The 18,017-nt window shown below is 60.3% G+C and overlaps 1 protein-coding gene across 3 annotated transcripts; it reads right to left on the bottom strand.

The window, feature by feature from the left end:
- Positions 1–54: 54 nt before the first annotated feature.
- SLC29A4 (solute carrier family 29 member 4) lies at positions 55–16,066 on the bottom strand. Of its 3 annotated transcripts, XM_054213225.1 has the most exons (12): positions 13,749–14,615; positions 9,208–9,383; positions 3,885–4,054; positions 3,074–3,205; positions 2,858–2,971; positions 2,649–2,777; positions 2,090–2,164; positions 1,565–1,830; positions 1,340–1,475; positions 915–1,102; positions 412–652; positions 55–337 (listed from the first exon to the last, which is right to left on the bottom strand). In XM_054213225.1, the coding sequence occupies exons 3-12, from the start codon at positions 4,042–4,044 to the stop codon at positions 195–197; spliced, it is 1,584 nt and encodes a 527-aa protein (XP_054069200.1). In that variant the 5' UTR covers positions 4,045–4,054; positions 9,208–9,383; positions 13,749–14,615; the 3' UTR covers positions 55–194. The 3 variants fall into 3 exon arrangements, with proteins under 3 accessions (XP_054069200.1, XP_054069199.1, XP_054069201.1); XM_054213224.1 differs by lacking the exons at positions 9,208–9,383; positions 13,749–14,615 and adding an exon at positions 16,052–16,066; XM_054213226.1 differs by lacking the exon at positions 13,749–14,615 and having other exon boundaries at positions 9,208–10,340.
- Between the last annotated feature and the right edge of the window lie 1,951 nt (positions 16,067–18,017).

Genomic DNA, 18,017 nt, shown 5'->3' with positions numbered 1-18,017 from the left:
GGCCCTGGCTGGGCGGCACTGGCCATTTTTGGGATGCCGCGGCCCCATGCTGATGGGATGCCTGTCCCTGGCTGCCCTGGGGCAGCTTTCTGGCTCCAGGCTCCCTCCCCGAGGAGGGACATGGGCCAAGCGGGGCGGTGGGGACCATGGTGGGAAGCAGGTCCCATCTCGTCCCCGTCGCCCCGCCCTGGGGCTCAGTACCCCGACGTAAAGGAGCCGTTGGAGGTTTCGGTGTAGAAACAGGTACTGTGGGAGGTACTGGTGAGGCTGTAGGCAAAATACGCCACGGCAGAGCCCAGCGTTAAGCCCGTCATGTAGGACACGGTCATGGTGTTCCCTGCGGGAAGGGACAAGGGGTGTCAGGGTGCTCTGGCCACCCCACGTGGGGTCCCTGGGAGGACTTGGTCCTACCTGCCAGCTCCCGCTGCTCAGGGCTCACTTTCCCAGCGGCCAGGATCATGGGGACGCTGCCGAAGTAGCCGTTGGTGATACCCATGAGGAGAGAGAAGATGCAGGGCCAGGCAGGGTGGCCAAAGGTGGGCTTCCCATTGGGGTAGACGCACATGATGAAGAGGGGGATGAAGACCACACGGAGGCAGGAGTAGACGAGGAGGTGGGTCCCTCTCCAGTCGTAGGGCAGGGCAGCCAGGATCTGCAGCGAGGAGCAGAGACCATGCTGTGGGGGCTGAGGAGACTGCGGAGGGCAACATGGTGCCCAAAATGGGGCAGGGAGGAGAAGATGAGATGGTGGCAAGACCACCTGCTGCAGGACCCCAACATCAGCCATGCCAGTGAGCAACCTCACACTAGTTAGACACCCATGGAGTGAAGATGACCCTTGGTGGAGCCAAGCGGCTTTAAAAGAGGACACAAAAAGGAGGCAGAGTGGAAGGGACCTCCCACCTCTCTCCTACCTTGCCAACGAAGTCGGAGAGGTTGAAGATGGCCATGATGAGGATGGGGAGCCATTCCCCCAGCGTGCAGTTGTGGATCTCTGACTCCAGCCCGGGAAAGAGGCACAGCGTGATGAAGTAGGTCATGGCGATGGAGAGCATGTAGGCCCAGATGAGCCGGGACACGACGTAGCGGTGGAGCAGCATGTCTGGCAGGTGCAGGCAGCACAGCTCAGCCAAAACCCACAGCCCTCCCCTTGCACAGCCTGAAAGGCTTGCCTGCACCTCAACAGTGTCTTCCAAAGACATGACTGCCCCATGGTTTTGGGTTCATTAAGAAGGGATGTCCCTTCCCCAAAGCCCTAGGCCACCGATCGCTTCTTCTGCCCCACAAAATGGTACAAAATTGGCTCGCCCACCCCACCTCCCCTGAGCCCACCACCCACCTCTGAAGCTGGGCCAGCTCCTCTTGATTTTGGGCCGAGGGACGTCAAAGCGCATGTAGGTGCCGCTGCCGGCCAGCTCAGCTTCGGGGCCTGGGCTGCCCCGGGGGGAGCTCAGCTGTCCCCGCGGCCGGTTCTCCTGTGGGGAAGAGAGAGAGGACACCAGTGCTGAGCTCCAGTGGGGAGGGAAACCCCAGGGGGCATCAAGGAAACCTGCCCTCGGCTTACAAATCGCACGTCCTCGGTGGTGACATCGTGGTGGATGCGGTAGCCCGTCCCATGGTCACCAGCCCCCCGGGGCTCGGGGAGACCCTTGCGGGAGCAGGCGGTGTAGTAGCGGACAAAGCGGGTACGCTTCACCAGGAGGTGGAGGATGAAGCACGTCAGCTCCATGCCGATGGAGATGAAGAAGAAGATGACCGTGTTCTCCTTCTCATCCGACAGCAGCAGCTTGGTGAAGATGCGGCTGAGTGAGATGATGACCCCAGCGGTGCCTGGTGGCATGGGAGAACTATTGGCACTGGGTTCTGCTGAGCCCCATGGCTCGGGGACCCCCCAGAAGCCCCCCACCGTATGGAGGTGATGCCTCCAGCTGTGGAGTAGCTACAAGCAGTGATTTATTTTTTTGGGGGGCAGTGGAGCCAGGTCCTGGCAGACAACTCCCACCCCCCAGCTTGGCGTGGCCTTGGGAGACAGTAGAGGAGGGTCCCCCCGAGGGACCCCGCAGGGTCGAACGCGGACGCAGGTACTCACTCTCGCCCGTCATCACCCCCTGCGTGTAGCGCTTGGGCAGCAGCCCCGTGTAGCCGTAGAAGCTGGATTGCTGCACTTCAGGAGAGAGGCGCCGAGGGGAGAAGGAGGGATTATTGCTGCAGCCGAAATGCCGGGTGGGGGGGAAGAAACCCCTGCGGGCGCCACCCGGGAGCTGTACCCTTCCTCAACAGCACCCACAGCCTTCTTGCCCCAAAAGCAGGGGGGGCTTTTTGCCCTTCCCTCGATGCCCCACCATGGCTGTTCCCACCAAGAGTGGCCACCAGGTGCAGGGGCTTGGGAAGCCACCATGGTGGCCCAAATGGCAAAGCCCCTTATGGTGTTGCCCCAGACTGATGCACGGTTTGGTGCTGGTGCCCCCATCCAGTCCCGCGGTGCCTGGATAGAGGTGGAGGGGACGGAGCAGGGACGCGAAGGTCAGCTTATAGGGACTGGAGCAAGCGACTGTCCTGGAAGACCACAGGTCTTGGGGATGGGGATGTTTCCTCACCCCTCTCTGAAGGTCTGTGCTTGCCCCAGCGCCAGCTGCTGTCCCACATACCTGTGCAGCCAAAGGCCACCACCCCGACGGCCACCAGGTTGATGGCGTAGGCTTGCCGGCGGGTGAAGAGCTCCAGCCAGACGTCGCAGATGCTAACGAAGAGCAGGGGCCCCAGGGCAAAGAGGTATCCTGCAGGTGGGAGATAGAAGTGGATGGTGGGGGCCAATGTGAGGTTGGTGCTACTGGGGGCTGTGGGGACCCCTACTCACCCACGGAGATCCGGGTGTGCAAGCTCAGCAACTCCACCAGCGCGTTGTTGAGGATGACGGCCACCAAGGCCACCAGGATGTAGGTGAGGCTCATGTCGAAGACGATGGAGGTCCCTGTGGAGAGGTAGGTGGTGGGGATCCAGCTTCCTTGGAAGCGGGACCGAGCTTCCCCAGGTTTGGGGTGGCTGGGAAGTGCTGCAGCTGCTGGAGACCTACCTGGGTATTTATGGTGCAGGTAGTCCACATCAGTGATAAAGCTGTTGTACGGCAGAAGAAATCCTACCCCAGCCAGCAGCATGGCAAAGTAAATCCCATGGTATCGATCCTGTGGCTCAGGATCCTCAGTAACTGCCCCAAAGGGGGAAAGAAAGAGAAAAAGACGTTGACAGCGGCGCTGCTGCACCCATGGGACCTGCAGCAGACCCCAGCCGTGGGGCGACGAACGGTGCTTCCACATCCTTTGTGGCAGATGAGGAGGGCACCCACAGCAAGCAGCCCAGCACCCCACAGCTCTCACAAATAAATGCTCCCAGCCCCAAGGAACTCCTTCCCTAAATAAAGGCCCAGGAGGCAGGAAAACCCCCGGGCTTTGGGGGCTGATGAGTTTTAACAACAGCCAAATAACCTGAGCTCCAAGCAGTGTCGGTGACAGCCAAAGCCGAGGTGCCGGAGGGGTGTGGAGGTGGACAGGGCTGTCCCGGGATGTGGAGCTGGGCTGGGGGAAATCCCAGGGGCATCCCTGAGCCCGACATAGGAAAGGGGGGAGCTGCAGGCTGGGGGTGAGCCGGGCAGGAGAACCAGGGCCTGAACCCTCAGCGCCTCACCAACCTGCAGAGCCCGCTGCCACGGGATGCTGTGCAGCTCACGTGGGTATGAACAGGTCCGAAAAAAAGGCGTCGTTAGGCAATTTTATGGCATTTCAGGCCATTTGTGGCTATGAAACCCATCCTAGAAAGCTCCTAAATGGGTGGGAAACCAGCAGGGAACCCAGCTGCTGGCTGTGGGTTGGGGCTGTGCCTGCCCTCACCGGGCTCCATGAAGGTGAGGACGCCCTTGGCCTGGCTGCCCCGCTGCAGCTCGTCCTCCTCCAGCTGGTAGCTGTCGAAGCTGAAGCTCATCACCACGTTGCCCTCCGGCGTCCCCACCGGGCTCAGCTCCTTGAAGCGCTCGGCTCCCACCGAGCCCATGGTGGCCGACCTGGGAGGGAGAGCGGTGACACCCCCGGGCACGGCTCCTGTGTCCCCCTGGGGATCGTCCCCTGGGTGACGCCAGGGGTCTGCAAGGGACAGGTGGCAAGAGGGTGGCCCTGAGCCTTCACCACCCCCTCATACTGCTGCGGCGCCGTTTTTTTTTTCCACCTGGAAAGATGCTTTTCCCGAGGAGAGCGGGGTCCGTCCACCAAACGGTCCCTTTCCTGTTTGGATGTGGGGTGGGGAGCGGCGATGGGGGGGGATCCACGCGAGCCACCCCCGAGGCACAGCGCTCGCCCCAGCCCGGCCCAGCACCTCGCTGGGATGCTCCCGCTGCCAAATGCCTCTGCGATTTCCAAAAGCAATTAGAGAAATTAACGGGTGAAAACCACTCACGGAGGGTGGTTGCTGGGGAAGATCCCGGCTGCCTCGGGAAGCCCTTGCTCTCCGCAGGCAGCACACGCTTATGGTACGGTTTATGCCCTTTTTCAGCATCTCTGCTGCCCGCGGCTGGGGCAGAGCCATCGGCCTGGGCACACACTCCTGAAAGCTTTTCAGGGAGAGGATGGGCTCCGACCTGGCTTTTAAGGTGAGGATTTCAGATCTGCTTCTCCGAGGGGCCATGGCAGAGCAGGGAGATGTTCCGAGAGCCACCGGAGAGCCCCCAACAGCTGCCCGAGAGGGTTTGCACCAAATGCACCTCAAAATGAGCTGCCAAAACATCTGGCATCCTCCAGCGACGCCACCAGAGCCACCCAAAACATGGTTCATCCTTCTGGGGCCAGCCCAGCCCAAGCCCTGGGGAGCAGCCCCGGGGCAGGGGCGGGGGGGGCTGCTCTGTATTACCGGCGACAGTCGCTAGATGCCAGCCTGCCTCCGCGCCCGCCGACCACCCAACCGGCGGGGGGGGGGGGGGGGGGGGGCGATAATTCTCCTCCACGGCAGCAGGATGGGGCAGGAAAAATCAATGTCAGTGATTTCTCCCATCTCCCTGCCAGACGTGGCGTTTGCAGGAGCAGAGAGGTTTTTCCAGCATCTCCCCAGCTGCTCCCCAGGAGGGGTGGGATGCTGGGGGTGGGGGCTCTGGGGTGGGTGTCAAACGCGGTGCCCACAGGCCCTGCGAGCGCAATCCTAGAGCTTAAAATGCATCTCCTGGCTGCAGGGGCTGGTGGCACAGGGCAGTGCCGCCACGGCCCCAGGGCTGCACTGAGGCCACAGCGCTGGTGGGGACCTGGATGGGGCAAGGTTGGGGTCCCCACCCTGCACTTGGGGGTCCCAAGACCCACCCCCCCCATCCCCGAGCACCCAGCGGGACGTGTTTTGGCTGGAGGCACCGCTCCATCCCATTGCTCATGGAGGAGTTGGCTGTGATCCCCCTCCACCGAGCACCCTCCTGCGCCTGATGCTACCCCAGGCGATAACACCCAGTGGGAAACACCTCCTGGGATGCTGGGAAAGCCTGTTGCGGGGTTTTTCCATGGAAGAGATCCCAGCTGGAGAACATGCTGGCTAAAAACACCCCGTACCTCCTGTAGCCCAAACTTCTTGGGGCCGGGAGCAGAGCGGGATGCGCTGCGAGGCTCGGCGCTGGACCAGACCTCCAGCACCCACCCGCCCCACCTGCTCCCAGCATCCCTGTGCCGCCATAAATCAGATTTCCCCCTCCCTTTGGATTTACACCCGTCTACACGGGAGGGGACTCGGGCCCTGCCGCCCCTCTGGACCCAGGGTGGAGGGGAGGGGGGTCCTCCATCACGGCCAGGGGGTCTCACCCGGGGACAGGGCGCCCGCAGGGCCGGGCAGAGCGGGTGGACCCCATCCCCGCTGCATCCCGGTGCGGGGGCACCCCCGGAAAACGCAGATTTCCCCCCCACCCCCACCCCGCGACAGGGCAGAGAAGCGATTGTCGCTCTGGCCAAAGGGTCCCCCGACATCTTGCAAGCGGCGAAGTTGCAATAAACAGGGGGGAAAAATCCGTGACACCCCCCCCCCAACACACACACACCTCCCCGGGCTGAAGGAGAAGCGGCCGGCTGGAGCGGGGGCGGGGGGCAGGAACCGCGTCCCCGGCCGCCCCGGCGGGGAGGATGCTCGGCGGCCCGGGGGTGGGGTGGGGGGGGCTGGGGGCTCGGGGGAGGCGGCTCCTCACAACCCCCCCACCCCCCCAGCCCGGTCGGTCCCGGCCGTGCCCAACAGGTCGGCGGCGGCTCTTACCTCCCTCCGCCGCGGCGGCTCTGCGGCATCGGCGCTGCCCCCGCCCCGCTCAGCACCGGCGCCCGCCGGCCCCCGGCCCCGCCATACCGGAGCCTCTTCGGGGAAGCGGCGGGGAGCTGGGGGGGTGGGGGGGGGAGGCCGGCAGCGAGTGCGGCGGCTGCCAGCGAGGAGCAGGGGCGGCCCCGGCCCTGCCTCCCGCCCCCCCCCGCCCCATCCTCCCGCCTCCCCTTCACTCCTCCTCCGCTCCCACCACCACCCCCCCCCCCCCGCCCCGGCCCCTCCCGGGGCGGGGGGTGCAGCGGGAGACGGGGAGCCCCCAGCGCCCCCCCCCCCCCCCCCCCCCCCGCCAGCCCCGGCGGTGGCAGGAAAGGTTTTTCCAATGAACAGGGCGTATTCGTACCCCTGTCTATAGGTACCGCCTATAGGTACCGCCTATAGGTGCTTTGAAGGGTTGTGGAGGCCTGGAGCGATTCGCGAAGAGAGATTAATTAGGAAGAAAGCCCCGGTAATTTCACTTAGGACATGAGCTTTGCAGGGGTGGGCTCCTTCCCACCCTGGCAACGGTTTTGGCGTAAGAGAGGCCAAGAGGGTCAGCATGAGCCGTCCCATGGAGAGACGGATGGATGTACGGATAGGATGGATGGGTGGATGGACAGAAGAATAGACGGATGGTCAGGAGGATGGATGGGTGGATGGACAGAAGAATAGACGGATGGTCAGAAGGATGGATGCACGGATGGACAGAGGGACAGACAGAAGAATAGGTGGATGGTCAGAAGGATGGATGGATGAATAGATGGATGGCTGGATGTTTGGATGGATTGCAACTCTGACTAGCAGAATCCAGCAACCTCCCCAGCTTTTGGGGGAAACAATTATGGTGTCTCTGCTCTCCAGCATAACCAGGAGTTGGAAGCAGAGAAGGAAGGAGCCAACAGCACGGGGTGGTGGGGACATCTGTCCAGTGAGAGGACCCCCATTCCCAAGGAGGGTGCTCCAGGCAGGGACACCGCAGGTATCCCCACCCCTCCCAAGCACCGATAGTTGATGTTATCGGGTTTTCTTGCAGGAGCAGCAAGGCACGGGGCAGGGACAGAGCAGGTGGCCCCCGTCACTGAGCTGGTGAGAGCCCTGGGGGACCAGCCCCTGCTGGGGTCTCCCCAGCCGGAGTGTGGGAGGATGGCGGTGGCGCTGGGAAGGAGGAGAGGTACCCTCCCTGCTCGCACGCCATGGCTGCAACGCGCGGGGCTGTGAATTACAATCTTCTCCCAGTCAATAACTGCTGTGCGGTATAAATCAGCGCGCAGGGCCAGCGGGAGGCACGGCTGCTGCTCACACCAGAGAAAATTAGAGACAAAACCGGCTGCGACTCCTCAGCCGCCCTTCTGCCGGGCGGCAAAGGGGCTCCCGCAAATCCATCGCAGGGAGGAAAACAGGCCAGGTGGAAATTTCCATGTTTTGCCTTTGGCTGAAATAGCCGGAGTTTGGCTCAGAGCAAACCTGGCTGCTGCGCCGAGCTCTGCCTGAGCCAGGGGCTCAGCTTTTCCCGCTCCCCCCCTTGGCCGAGCACCTGCAAAGCTCTGTGCACGGGTGCAAGGCGGAGATTTTTCGGGCTGCTTGTTTTGGATGGGTTTGTTCAGCTCTAATTCGATAGCGCGATCGTAAAATCTCAAAGCACCTCACTCCTCTTGGGGTATGTCCCCTTGCCTTACACCAGACCCCATCTCCCCCTTCCAGCTGCCTTGGAAAGTTAAGATAAGGGGGTGACTGTTGTGGGGGGGTTCCCTGGCCGCGCCTGCCGCGGGTTGGCACCCAGAGGGTGCGAGAGCGCTACAAAAAGAGCAGGACGAGCTGAAGCATATGTGCGCTTGCCTTTTCACGGCTTGCCAGCGAGGCCCCACTGCCTCCCCGCTCGCCAGGCAGCATTACTCACTGCTTCCCGCAGGGATGCTCACCACTTCCCGCAGGGATTCTCCCCATGAGCCGGTTCTCCCCATCCTGAAGCCCCAGGTACGGAGCCGGGGTCGGGGGTGGGGGGTCTTGTAAAAGCGACCGCGCTCAGGGGAGCATTTCGGCTCCCAAATGCCCTCGGTGCACCCTGAGCCTCGGGGAGATGCTGCGACCAAACACCTCGTGGCAAATAACAATCCCCTGACTTTTACCATCCTGTCTAAAATCAAACAACCTCTTCATCCCCCTTTTGGGGGACAAGTGGGTCCCCTTTCTGCTGTGGGTGCAATGGGGCTGTGCTGGGTACCCAAAGACACTGCTATGGCTTGGAGGGCTATGGGACACCACGGGGAGATGAATCCAACAGGGTGAACTTCTCCAAGTGCTTTGTCTCTGCCTTCCCCCTCCCCAAGGGCAGCGTCAGACCCAAACGACACCACCGTCCACCCTCCCAAAGTGCCCAAGGTGCCCTGGGGACACGGGGTGGGGGGTGGCCCCGTGAGCTGGGCTCTCCCTGGGTTTTGCTGGGCTCTTCAATTTTTTAAGCTGGCCCTGAATAATTCAGCTTCGACGGAGCTGGCTCGAGGTTGGTGAGCTCGGATGCTCCTTGGGTTTCTGCTTGACCCACTTTAAGAGCCGGGAAAACCTGCCAGGCGCGATGCTCCGCCTGCGACGGGGCGAAGCTGGCCCAGACGCCCCAGTGCCCGTGGCAGGAGGGACATTCCCCACACACAGTCCCATCCTGGGGTCTCCCCCTGCACCCCCGCATCCAGTGACACAGGCCACAGAGCATCCCTCACCCACACCGCAGCCTTTTAGAAGTATTTTTGCCTTCTCCCCTTTCCCTGCCTCTCCCTGCCATCCCACGGCTCCCGGCACGAGCGAGTGCATCCCACCAACGTTTGCTGGATTACGAGGAGGGATTTGCTCGGCTCCGTGAACCAACTAACACCCCGCGGCCGCCTCGCCACGGCTCCTTGCTATTCAGAGCCTCACCTCGCTTTCCTGGAACCTGGGCGAACACTGATTAATCCCGTCGGGCGGAATAAGACGCTGCTGATTCATTTGGCTTGGAGATGTTGGATTAGGACAGGCTCCAGAAATCCCCTGTATCGCCTTTTTTTTTTCCTTCTTGCCTTTCCAGCGGAGTCAGGTTTTATTAATCATTGCTGCTGCAGAGGTGAGAGGAAGGAGAGAACTTTCAGGTGTCCGCGTCCCACTGCACTGCCAGAAAACATGGCTTTGCACCCCGGGGGAGCAGCTGTCCCAGCTGTCCCCATCCCTGCGGACACAGCCACTCGCCGGCCCCTCCAGCACCCGCTCCGCAGAAGCCCAGCGGCAAAACCCACCTCCTTCACCAAGCCGTGCTCACCCTGCCGGGGTGTCCCGGGCTTTCCGTGCCCATCGCTGTCCCCTCTGTGGGTGACACCGTACCTGTGATGGCTGAGCAGGGGGGACCGAGCAAAGGGGTGAAACTTCCCAGCATCCCCATGCTCAGCGCTCCCGGGAGCACTGCGCTTCCATCTCTTCCTCTTCACTGGGAGGGGAGGCTGCAATTCCCTCTTGGAAAAACTCCTTTAAATAGCTTTGCAGCCTTCGCATCCTTCCCCAGGGTCTGCTCCCAATTCCGCCCGAGCGTGCCGTACCAGCGCCGGGAGCATCCTCGGCAGCACCGGCTTTGCACGGAGACGGTGAGGATTAAACAGGGATGTTGTCACTTGGCCGGAGTCACACTTGGGGGATTATCGGGGCCTGGGAGAAGCGGGGAGCAGCCAGGGAATTTGTTCAATGCCAGCGGAGGGGTTTGTCGCAATCCGATTGCAGGCGAAGAGAAATCCCCAGTGCTGGCGGGAGCTCGGCACTGGAGGCCACGGGGATTAACTGGGTTTTCCCCAGGCTTTGCGACGGGCCTGGGGTGGGAGGAGGAGTTGTTCTGAGCCCAAAGCCTTGGGTCTAAGAGCTCTGGGGAGATGCAAGGGCTGAGTTAGGGACGAGGACATCGTCTGAGGACACCCAGCTCTCATCCCAAGGCCAAGGACCAACGCCTTCCACGTGGATGCCTCGATTCTCCTGCAAGGGGAGACTCTGTGCGTCTTTCCCATCCCCAAATGGGCCCGGGGGGGAGCCGGAGAAACGCAGAGAGGATACCCACAGCCTTCACATTTCCTCCCCACCCCCACCCCAGCCCCCACTTCTTTGTCGGAAGAGATTTGCATCCATCACTAATTAATCCAAGATGAGCTGCTAATTCAGCTCCTTGATTGCAACTTTGCATAATTGCTGCACGCACAGGACGGGATAAAAAAAGGAGACAATCAGCAGCGGGCGCAGAGAAAGAAGGGCCGGGAAGGGCGGGTTCGGCTCGCTCCCACTCACCCGGCTATTTAAAGACTCAGGTTGAGAGAAGAGATTTTTCTCTGGAAGGAGAAAATGGTGACAGCCACCACCCTTGGATGGTTTTCCTCCCCCCGCCCCATGCCAGGCTCACAAAGGTCCTCGCCAGCAGCCACAAAGCCCCTCCGGTGACGGGGAAACCACCAGTTCCAGGCAATACAACCCCTTTGCCACCTCCCCATCTGCGGCGTCCAAGCTGTTGCCTGTAGGTTTCAGAGTGAACGCTCCACTGAGCGGGGCGATCGCATCCCCCAGGGCCAGTGCTCCAGACTTCTCCCCCCCACAACCAGGTATATTAGATCCCTGCAGCCATGAAGGCTGTTAACCCCCCCCAAACCAAGCCCCAGAGACCAGCAAACCAGCCCTGCCGACAAGGCGCTGCCTCCTCGCGAAGCAAACCAGCGGCAAAAGGGAGGCTGGGCAGCATCGCCCAGCACGGAGGCCGTGAGCAGAGCCAGCGGCTGAGCCGACCTAAGCCCTCGGCAGCACAATTAATGGGGAAAAAAAATAAAATCTGCTTGTCCTGCAGAGCCATTCCCACAGGGCTCGGAAAGGCGGGTGGGCACCCAGGGGCGACGCACCGGCACCCCGGGGGCAGGCGACGTGCACGCGAACTGATGCTGAGATTGGCTCCTGGGTTATTTTGCCACCCTCCTCTTCCTCCTCCGCTCACACCCCACCCGCAGATGTTTCCCCCCGTATCAGTTTAACTCCTCCACGCAACCCCCCCCGCCCCCGGCACCCCGAAAGCTGAGTGACGGGGCAGCAAACAGCGGCAGGCAGGTCAGCCCCACGCTCCCTATTCACCGTTTCCCCCTGTGAAAGAAAAGAACTACTTTCAGCTTCCAGCCTTTTCTCTAGAAAAAATGCAGCTCCCAGCCCGGAGGGCCCCTTCCCTGGCCCCACGGCGAGGGCTGAAAGGGGGCTTGGGGGGGGCTGGGCTGGCCCCCCAGCCCCTCTTAATCAGCCGGGGCATGCATGAAGCCTAATGCCGTCGCGAAGATTTCGGCACTATTGACACACACATCGCATTAAACGCCTTACAGGGGATTTGCATAAGCTTGGGGAGGGAGGAAGAGCGGGGAGAAAAGTGGCGACAATGGGAAAGTAAATGCATTAAAGTGCTTAGGGGGGAAAAAAAAAAAATCTGATAAAGGAATAAACCAGTTAAGGGAATATATTACTCGTAGCCCGGTTATACAAATCCTGCCTTATAGGAAATCCTCTTAAAGCGATCACCTGATTGTGTGTTAAATTCCTAACTGAATAATAAAAGAATTATGTATTTCTTCCATAAAGGCACAAAGATGGGAGCCCACGCGGATGTTGGCTCGGGAGGAGCGGGGGCAGAGGTGATGGAGGGAGAGGGGCCCGGGGCAGCAGCACCTTCTAGGAGGAATGGGGTGGGAGATGTGGGGCCAAGGGAGGAGGATAGAGGCGTGGGGGGGATGCCTGGGGACGGGGAAGGCTGGAGCACTGGGTGCCTTTGAGGGCAGCGGAGGAAAGCTTTGCCAGGGGGGGTGAGGGGAGCAATGGTGCCCGGGGGAGGAGAAGGACCCCATGGACCTCCAGGGCTCCTCCAGCCTTGGTTGCTGCGACAGCGTGATGCTTGAAAAGGTTTGGGTTAGAAGGGACCTTAGAGATCATTTAGTGCCCCCCCCGCCCTGGGCTGGGACACCTCCCACCAGCCCAGGTTGCTCCAAGCCCCGTCCAACCTGGCCTTGAACCCCTCCAGGGATGGGGCAGCCACAGCTTCTCTGGGCAACCTGGGCCAGGGGCTCACCCCCCTCACAGCAAAGAATGTCTTCCTCAGATCTCATTTAAATCTCCCCTCTTTCAGTTGAAAACCCTTCCCCCTCGTCCTATGGCTCCCCTCCCTGATCCAGAGTCCCTCCCCAGCTCTCCTGTAGGCCCCCAACCGGAACCATTCTGTGATTCTATGAAAACCCACCGAAAGCGGTTCCCGCCCCGGAGCTGCAGAAAGCGCAGCAACCGCAACCACGCGGGGTCTGGGCAAAGGGAACTTCGGGGGGGGTCACAGCACCCCTGAAGCTGCTGAGGAGCAAATCGGGGTGGGGGGGAGTTCAAGTCCTGCTCTGGGGTCACCAGGAGACACACGGCCCCCACCAACCCCTTGTCTCTTCCCCCCGCCCTCAGTTTTCCCAGCCAGGGCTGAGGACGATGCCTGCGCGGCCTCTCCTGCCCTTCCCCCTGCCTCCGCGCTGTAAATAAGATGCAAAAAAAAAAAAAAAATTAAAAAAAATAAAAAAAGCATCACCTGGCACTGCAGAGGTGAGGGAGAGCAGTGGGACTGACAAGCACCAAACCCACAGCCAGGGCTGGGGGTGGGGGGGGGAAAGGGGGGGGGGTGTGAGAGAAAAAGAAACAGAAGAGCTAAAAATAGCCCAGAGAGCTGTTTTCTTCCCAGAGATCATTTTTCTACCCGGCCCTTTCATTTCATAAACAGGATTATTTATTTATTTCTCCCCCTCTTTACTCCACTGCTTTTTTTTTTCCCCCTCAATACCACCGCTTTACCCATCCCCGCGTCTCTCTTAAAAGCAATTTAAAAAAAAAGAGAAAAAGAAACAAACCACAAAAAAACAACACCCAAAACCAAGGAAAAAAAAAAAAAAAAACAAACCCAAACCAAAACCAACCAACCCCCTTGGATGGCTCCAGCAAAGGCTGACGTTGCTACAGCTCCTTACAGGTAATTGAATATCCCAGAGTGCATCTGCTAATGCAAACTCCAATATAAATAAGCGGCGGCGGCGAGCTCGGGGAGGGCAGAGGCAGCAGCTGAGAAAACAAAGCCAGAAGCGCCCAGCGAAGCCCAGCCCTGGCCGAGCTCGGGGGCTGCCAGAGCCTTTTTATGAAGCAGAACGGGATTGCCGGGGCCAGGCGGAGGTGCCGCTGCTGGGCGAGCGCGGGAGCGGGCAGGGATGGCAGGGTTTGACGGGGAGATGGTTATTGAATTATCCTCGCTGCGGTGCCCTTTCCAGAGCCAAGCTTGTGCGTGGCAGCAGGGGGAAAAGCCTCCCCAAATCCCAGGGGACACCCCTGTCCCCCTTGGCCCGGCAGGTCCCCCACGGCCGGAGCAGCCCCAGCCCTACAGAGAAGCTCATGGTTTCGCACCGTACCTCTGCCGGCGGTGCCCGTACCTCCTCGCTTCAGCATCCTCCAGCAGCAACCAGGGAAATCAGGGATGACAGGAGCAGTTAACTGGAGCCTGCAGAGGCCATCTTTCCATGCATGCGTTGTTTTGTTTCCAAATAGACTTTTAATAACTATTTTCAGACGGTAAAAAGGAATAGCTATGTCCTGACCTCTTGAAATGCAAATTGCCTGATGCCCTGGGACAGATGAAAGGCTGCTGTTTCCTATCTGAAATGTTAAAAAGCAGCGAGATAACGTCTCCGGCTCTGCCTCCCTGCTTTCGTTTTCAAAATTGTTTTCGGTTGAGGAGAGAAGAGATGCTCGCTGCGATTTTGCCCTGCTTGTTGCCCATAGGAAGGGCATATTGAAGGGCTGGGGGGGGGGGGCACTCTCGGGGGCTCCTGGAGCAAAGACCCCAGTACCCCAATGGTGCACGGGGAGGGGTCACAGCACAGGGCTGGTATTTCCCTACAAACCAGACCTGCTCCAGACAACAGCAGGGGTTGTGGGCGCTGGTGAAGCCCAGAGCTTTGTCCCCTTCCTGCCAGGACACGATTTTTGGGGCCCCATTTCAAAAGCTGCCATAGGATTTGCTCAGGAAAAGAGGGCAGAGTAGTGGGACAGTCTAGCAGAACATCTTCCCGGCTTAAAGACACAGCTAAACACACCACGGCTCCGCTATGCCTGCCCCACCATGGTCCCCCCAGCCTGGCACAGCTGTAGATAAGCTCCTTCTCCAGCCTGACAGCAGCTTTCCCACGCAGGGGGCTTGTAGCCTCCCCAAGCTTTGGCTCAGGGGCTGGGCAAGGGCGAACACAGACCATTTAGGCGGTTTTTTGGGTGGGTGGTTTTTTTTTTTTTTTTTTTTTTTTCTCTTTTTTCCCCCCTCTCTTGTTCTGCTCTGAGTCACAGAGCACCAGCACAGAGAAGGTGCCCTGAGCACGCACTGAAGGTGCTGTGGAGCTCTGCTGCAGAAGGATGCTCCAACAGGGAACAAGGGAAGGAGCACAGATGTGCCTGGGAGTAAAGGCTGGGAATGCTGCTGGGGAAGGAGCAAGGATGCTCCAGCGGCAGGGAGGGGGGGAAGGCTGGAATGGTGCCAGGGAAAAAGCAAGGATGCTCCAGGGGCAGGAGGCCAGGATGCTGCCAGGGACAGGAGAAAAGGGCATGGAGGCTATAGGGGCAGGAGGCCGGGATGCTGGTGGAGAAGCAGCAGGGATGCTCCGGGGGCAGAAGGCCGGGATGCTGCCAGGGATGGGAGGAAAGAGCGGGGATGCTCCAGGGGCAGGAGGCCGGGATGCCACCAGGGATGGGAGGAAAGAGCGGGGATGCTCCGGGGGCAGAAGGCCGGGATGCTGGTGGAAAAGAAGCAGGGATGCTCCGGGGGCAGAAGGCTGGGATGCTGGTGGAAAAGAAGCAGGGACGCTACAGGGGCAGAAGGCCGGGATGCTGCCAGGGATGGGAGGAAAGAGCGGGGACGCTACAGGGGCAGGAGGCCGGGATGCTCCGGGGGCAGGAGGCCGGGATGCCGCCGGGGATGGGAGGAAAGAGCGGGGATGCTCCGGGGGCAGGAGGCCGGGATGCCACCAGGGATGGGAGGAAAGAGCGGGGATGCTCCGGGGGCAGAAGGCCGGGATGCTGGTGGAAAAGAAGCAGGGATGCTCCGGGGGCAGAAGGCCGGGATGCTGGTGGAAAAGAAGCAGGGACGCTACAGGGGCAGAAGGCCGGGATGCTGCCAGGGATGGGAGGAAAGAGCGGGGACGCTACAGGGGCAGGAGGCCGGGATGCTCCGGGGGCAGGAGGCCGGGATGCTCCGGGGGCAGGAGGCCGGGATGCCGCCGGGGGCAGGAGGCCGGGATGCCGCCGGGGATGGGAGGAAAGAGCAGGGATGCTCCGGGGGCAGGAGGCCGGGATGCCGCCAGGGATGGGAGGAAAGAGCGGGGATGCTCCGGGGGCAGGAGGCCGGGATGCTCCGCGGCTGCGGGTCCCGCACCACCCTCTAGCGGCTGCGCGGCGGCAGAGCGCGGCCCCCCCCGGCCCCAGCGCCCTCCCCTTCACCATCGGAGGGGCCGGGCTTCCGCGGGGATATCGCTCCGTCTGCCCTCCGCTGACAACGCGTCAGCCCTGACCCGGAGCTGTGAAGGGCCAGGAGGGGTCTGCAAGCGCCGCCCGCCTGCCCCGAGGGGGTGACAAGGAGGGGGTGACAAGGGGGGGTGCCTGTGTTCAGCGAGACGTGCTAAGCAGGTACATGTCACGCCGGCACCCAAAGGTGACAGCCCGTACCCACCGCGTGGACATGGTGGGTCCGTTCCCCTGCGTCCCTGGGTGCTGGACGGACCTGGACTGCAAACACGAGCCTCCCTCTCCCAGCGCCGTCCTTCCCCCTGCAAGATAGTATCCAGAATATCGAAATACCATCAAAAGCCTCGAGCCTGTTTTATGGCCTTACCCGGACTTAGCCATCTCCAAATCCTTTATTATAACCTGTAACTTAATAAAACTCACTGCTAAAAAAAAAAAACCCCCAAAAAACCACAAAACAAAAACCAAACAACCCACAAAAAACCCAACCATCACACAAAAAGAGCCATCCCACCACACAAACACACACCAAAACCAAACCAAACAAGGTGCTGGAAGAACAGGCATCAGATCTCCTCAGCGCCAGGAGATTGGGCAGAGAGCCCTCGTTAGCTCACACCACACCATTAATTAGCTGAAGGAGCGCCTGCCAAGGGCCTGGCAGAACCGCATCCAAGACCTTTGCCAAGCCCTGTCCAAGGCCAGGTTGGATGCGGTAACGCCAAAGGCACGTGCTCGGGGACAGGAGAGCATTCAGGCGGGAGCTGCAGCACGACAGGCGCAGGATCAGAGCACGGAGGATGCTCACCTCTGCCTGCTGCTCCCCCAACACCATCCCAGCATCTGCTTTCTACCCACTTGCTCTAAAAACCAGTGATGCTGCATCAAGGCTGGGGTCGGCGCGAGCCCACCAGAGCCGTTCCGCTCCTGTCGGCGCCCGTGGCGCAGCCACAGCCCATGACGTTGGGCTCTTTACACCAGAATCGTGCTCTTGCTCTGAGTTACTTCATCTTGGAGTCCTGCGTAGCAAAGGGTCTCCGCCTGATCACTTGGCAGACCACCGTGGCACGGCTAAACCCAAAAGCCTGCTCAATCCCACAAAAAAGCACGCTGGGAAGGAACATGGGCATGAGTCCGTGCCTACCCTTGTAATAAGATAAATAATGGTAGAGGAGGTTTCTTGGTCCCTTCCCTGGGAATTCCGGCTTAATGGGCCAGACTCAGTGACAGCAGACAGACACCAGACTGCGCATCTGAACACACCCCAGTATTTACCATTTTTCCCATGCTTACTGCAGAATATTCTGCTTTGCTCTCCTAGGGCAGAGGCAGAGGGGCAGTGGGACCTCCCGAAACATCAGCGGGGTGTGGACGATCCATCGGGGGCACGGGGGACAGAGGAGCTGCTGGCATCACCACCGCAGCTGGAAGTTGCTGCCGCTTCCCGAATCCACCAGCAGCTTCTCTCAGATCCTCGGTTTGCTCCGGGCAGAAGACAGTCACCGGCAGCCGAATGAACAGTTTAGAAACACTTATCTGAGCTAACACAACCTGTTTTGCCTGAAGCAAATGGAGGCACACACACGGCACGACAGGACAGCATTGCCCTCCAGAGCCAGATCAGGAGAGGAGACATCTGCAGCTTCACAGCTGAGCCCTCGCTCGGAAACAGCCACGTAAAACAAGGAGAGTCTCATCACGACATGCTCCACCGTTGCTAGCAAGAGCAAAAAGGCTTTTTCTCCTCTTCTGTCCACTCTGATCAGTGCTCATCACGGCTTTGCAAGAGGAAGGGTACACACAGAAGGAGATGCCTCCTCACCCATCCACAGGGGCTCGCTCCAGGTCTTCCTCCTGGGCTTGGAGGCGAGGAGCAACACGCTTGGAATGAGAGCACAGTGAGTGGGGCGCGTATTTGAAAGCAGCGCTTCAGACGCAATCCGTAAAAGAAAGAATAAAGGAAATTATCTAAACTTACCTGAGGAGCGGGAGGGGAAAAAAAAAAAACGCATGAGCCCAAGTCCCTCAGGAGGAGCTTTAAGGAGGAACAAGAGGGAAAATTACATTTGCAAGCAAAATGTGCTAGGAGAAACTCCGCTTGTCCTTTCCCAGCCCCTGCAAAACGCAAGCTGACGGTGTCTTTCGAGAGCGGCTACAAAGCACAGCGAGGA

This window comes from Rissa tridactyla, chromosome 8, assembly GCF_028500815.1.
Source record: "Rissa tridactyla isolate bRisTri1 chromosome 8, bRisTri1.patW.cur.20221130, whole genome shotgun sequence".
Classification (NCBI taxonomy): domain Eukaryota; kingdom Metazoa; phylum Chordata; class Aves; order Charadriiformes; family Laridae; genus Rissa; species Rissa tridactyla.
This window is presented reverse-complemented; position numbering and strand designations above follow the sequence as displayed.

What these genes read in the sequence shown, in the direction of transcription:
- SLC29A4 (XM_054213224.1), bottom strand. An exon ending in TCTCCGACTTCGTTGGCAAG is followed by an intron (nt 653 to 914) that starts GTAGGAGAGAGG and finishes TCCTCGCTGCAG; the next exon opens with ATCCTGGCTGCCCTGCCCTA. An exon ending in TGAGCAGCGGGAGCTGGCAG is followed by an intron (nt 338 to 411) that starts GTAGGACCAAGT and finishes CCCTTCCCGCAG; the next exon opens with GGAACACCATGACCGTGTCC.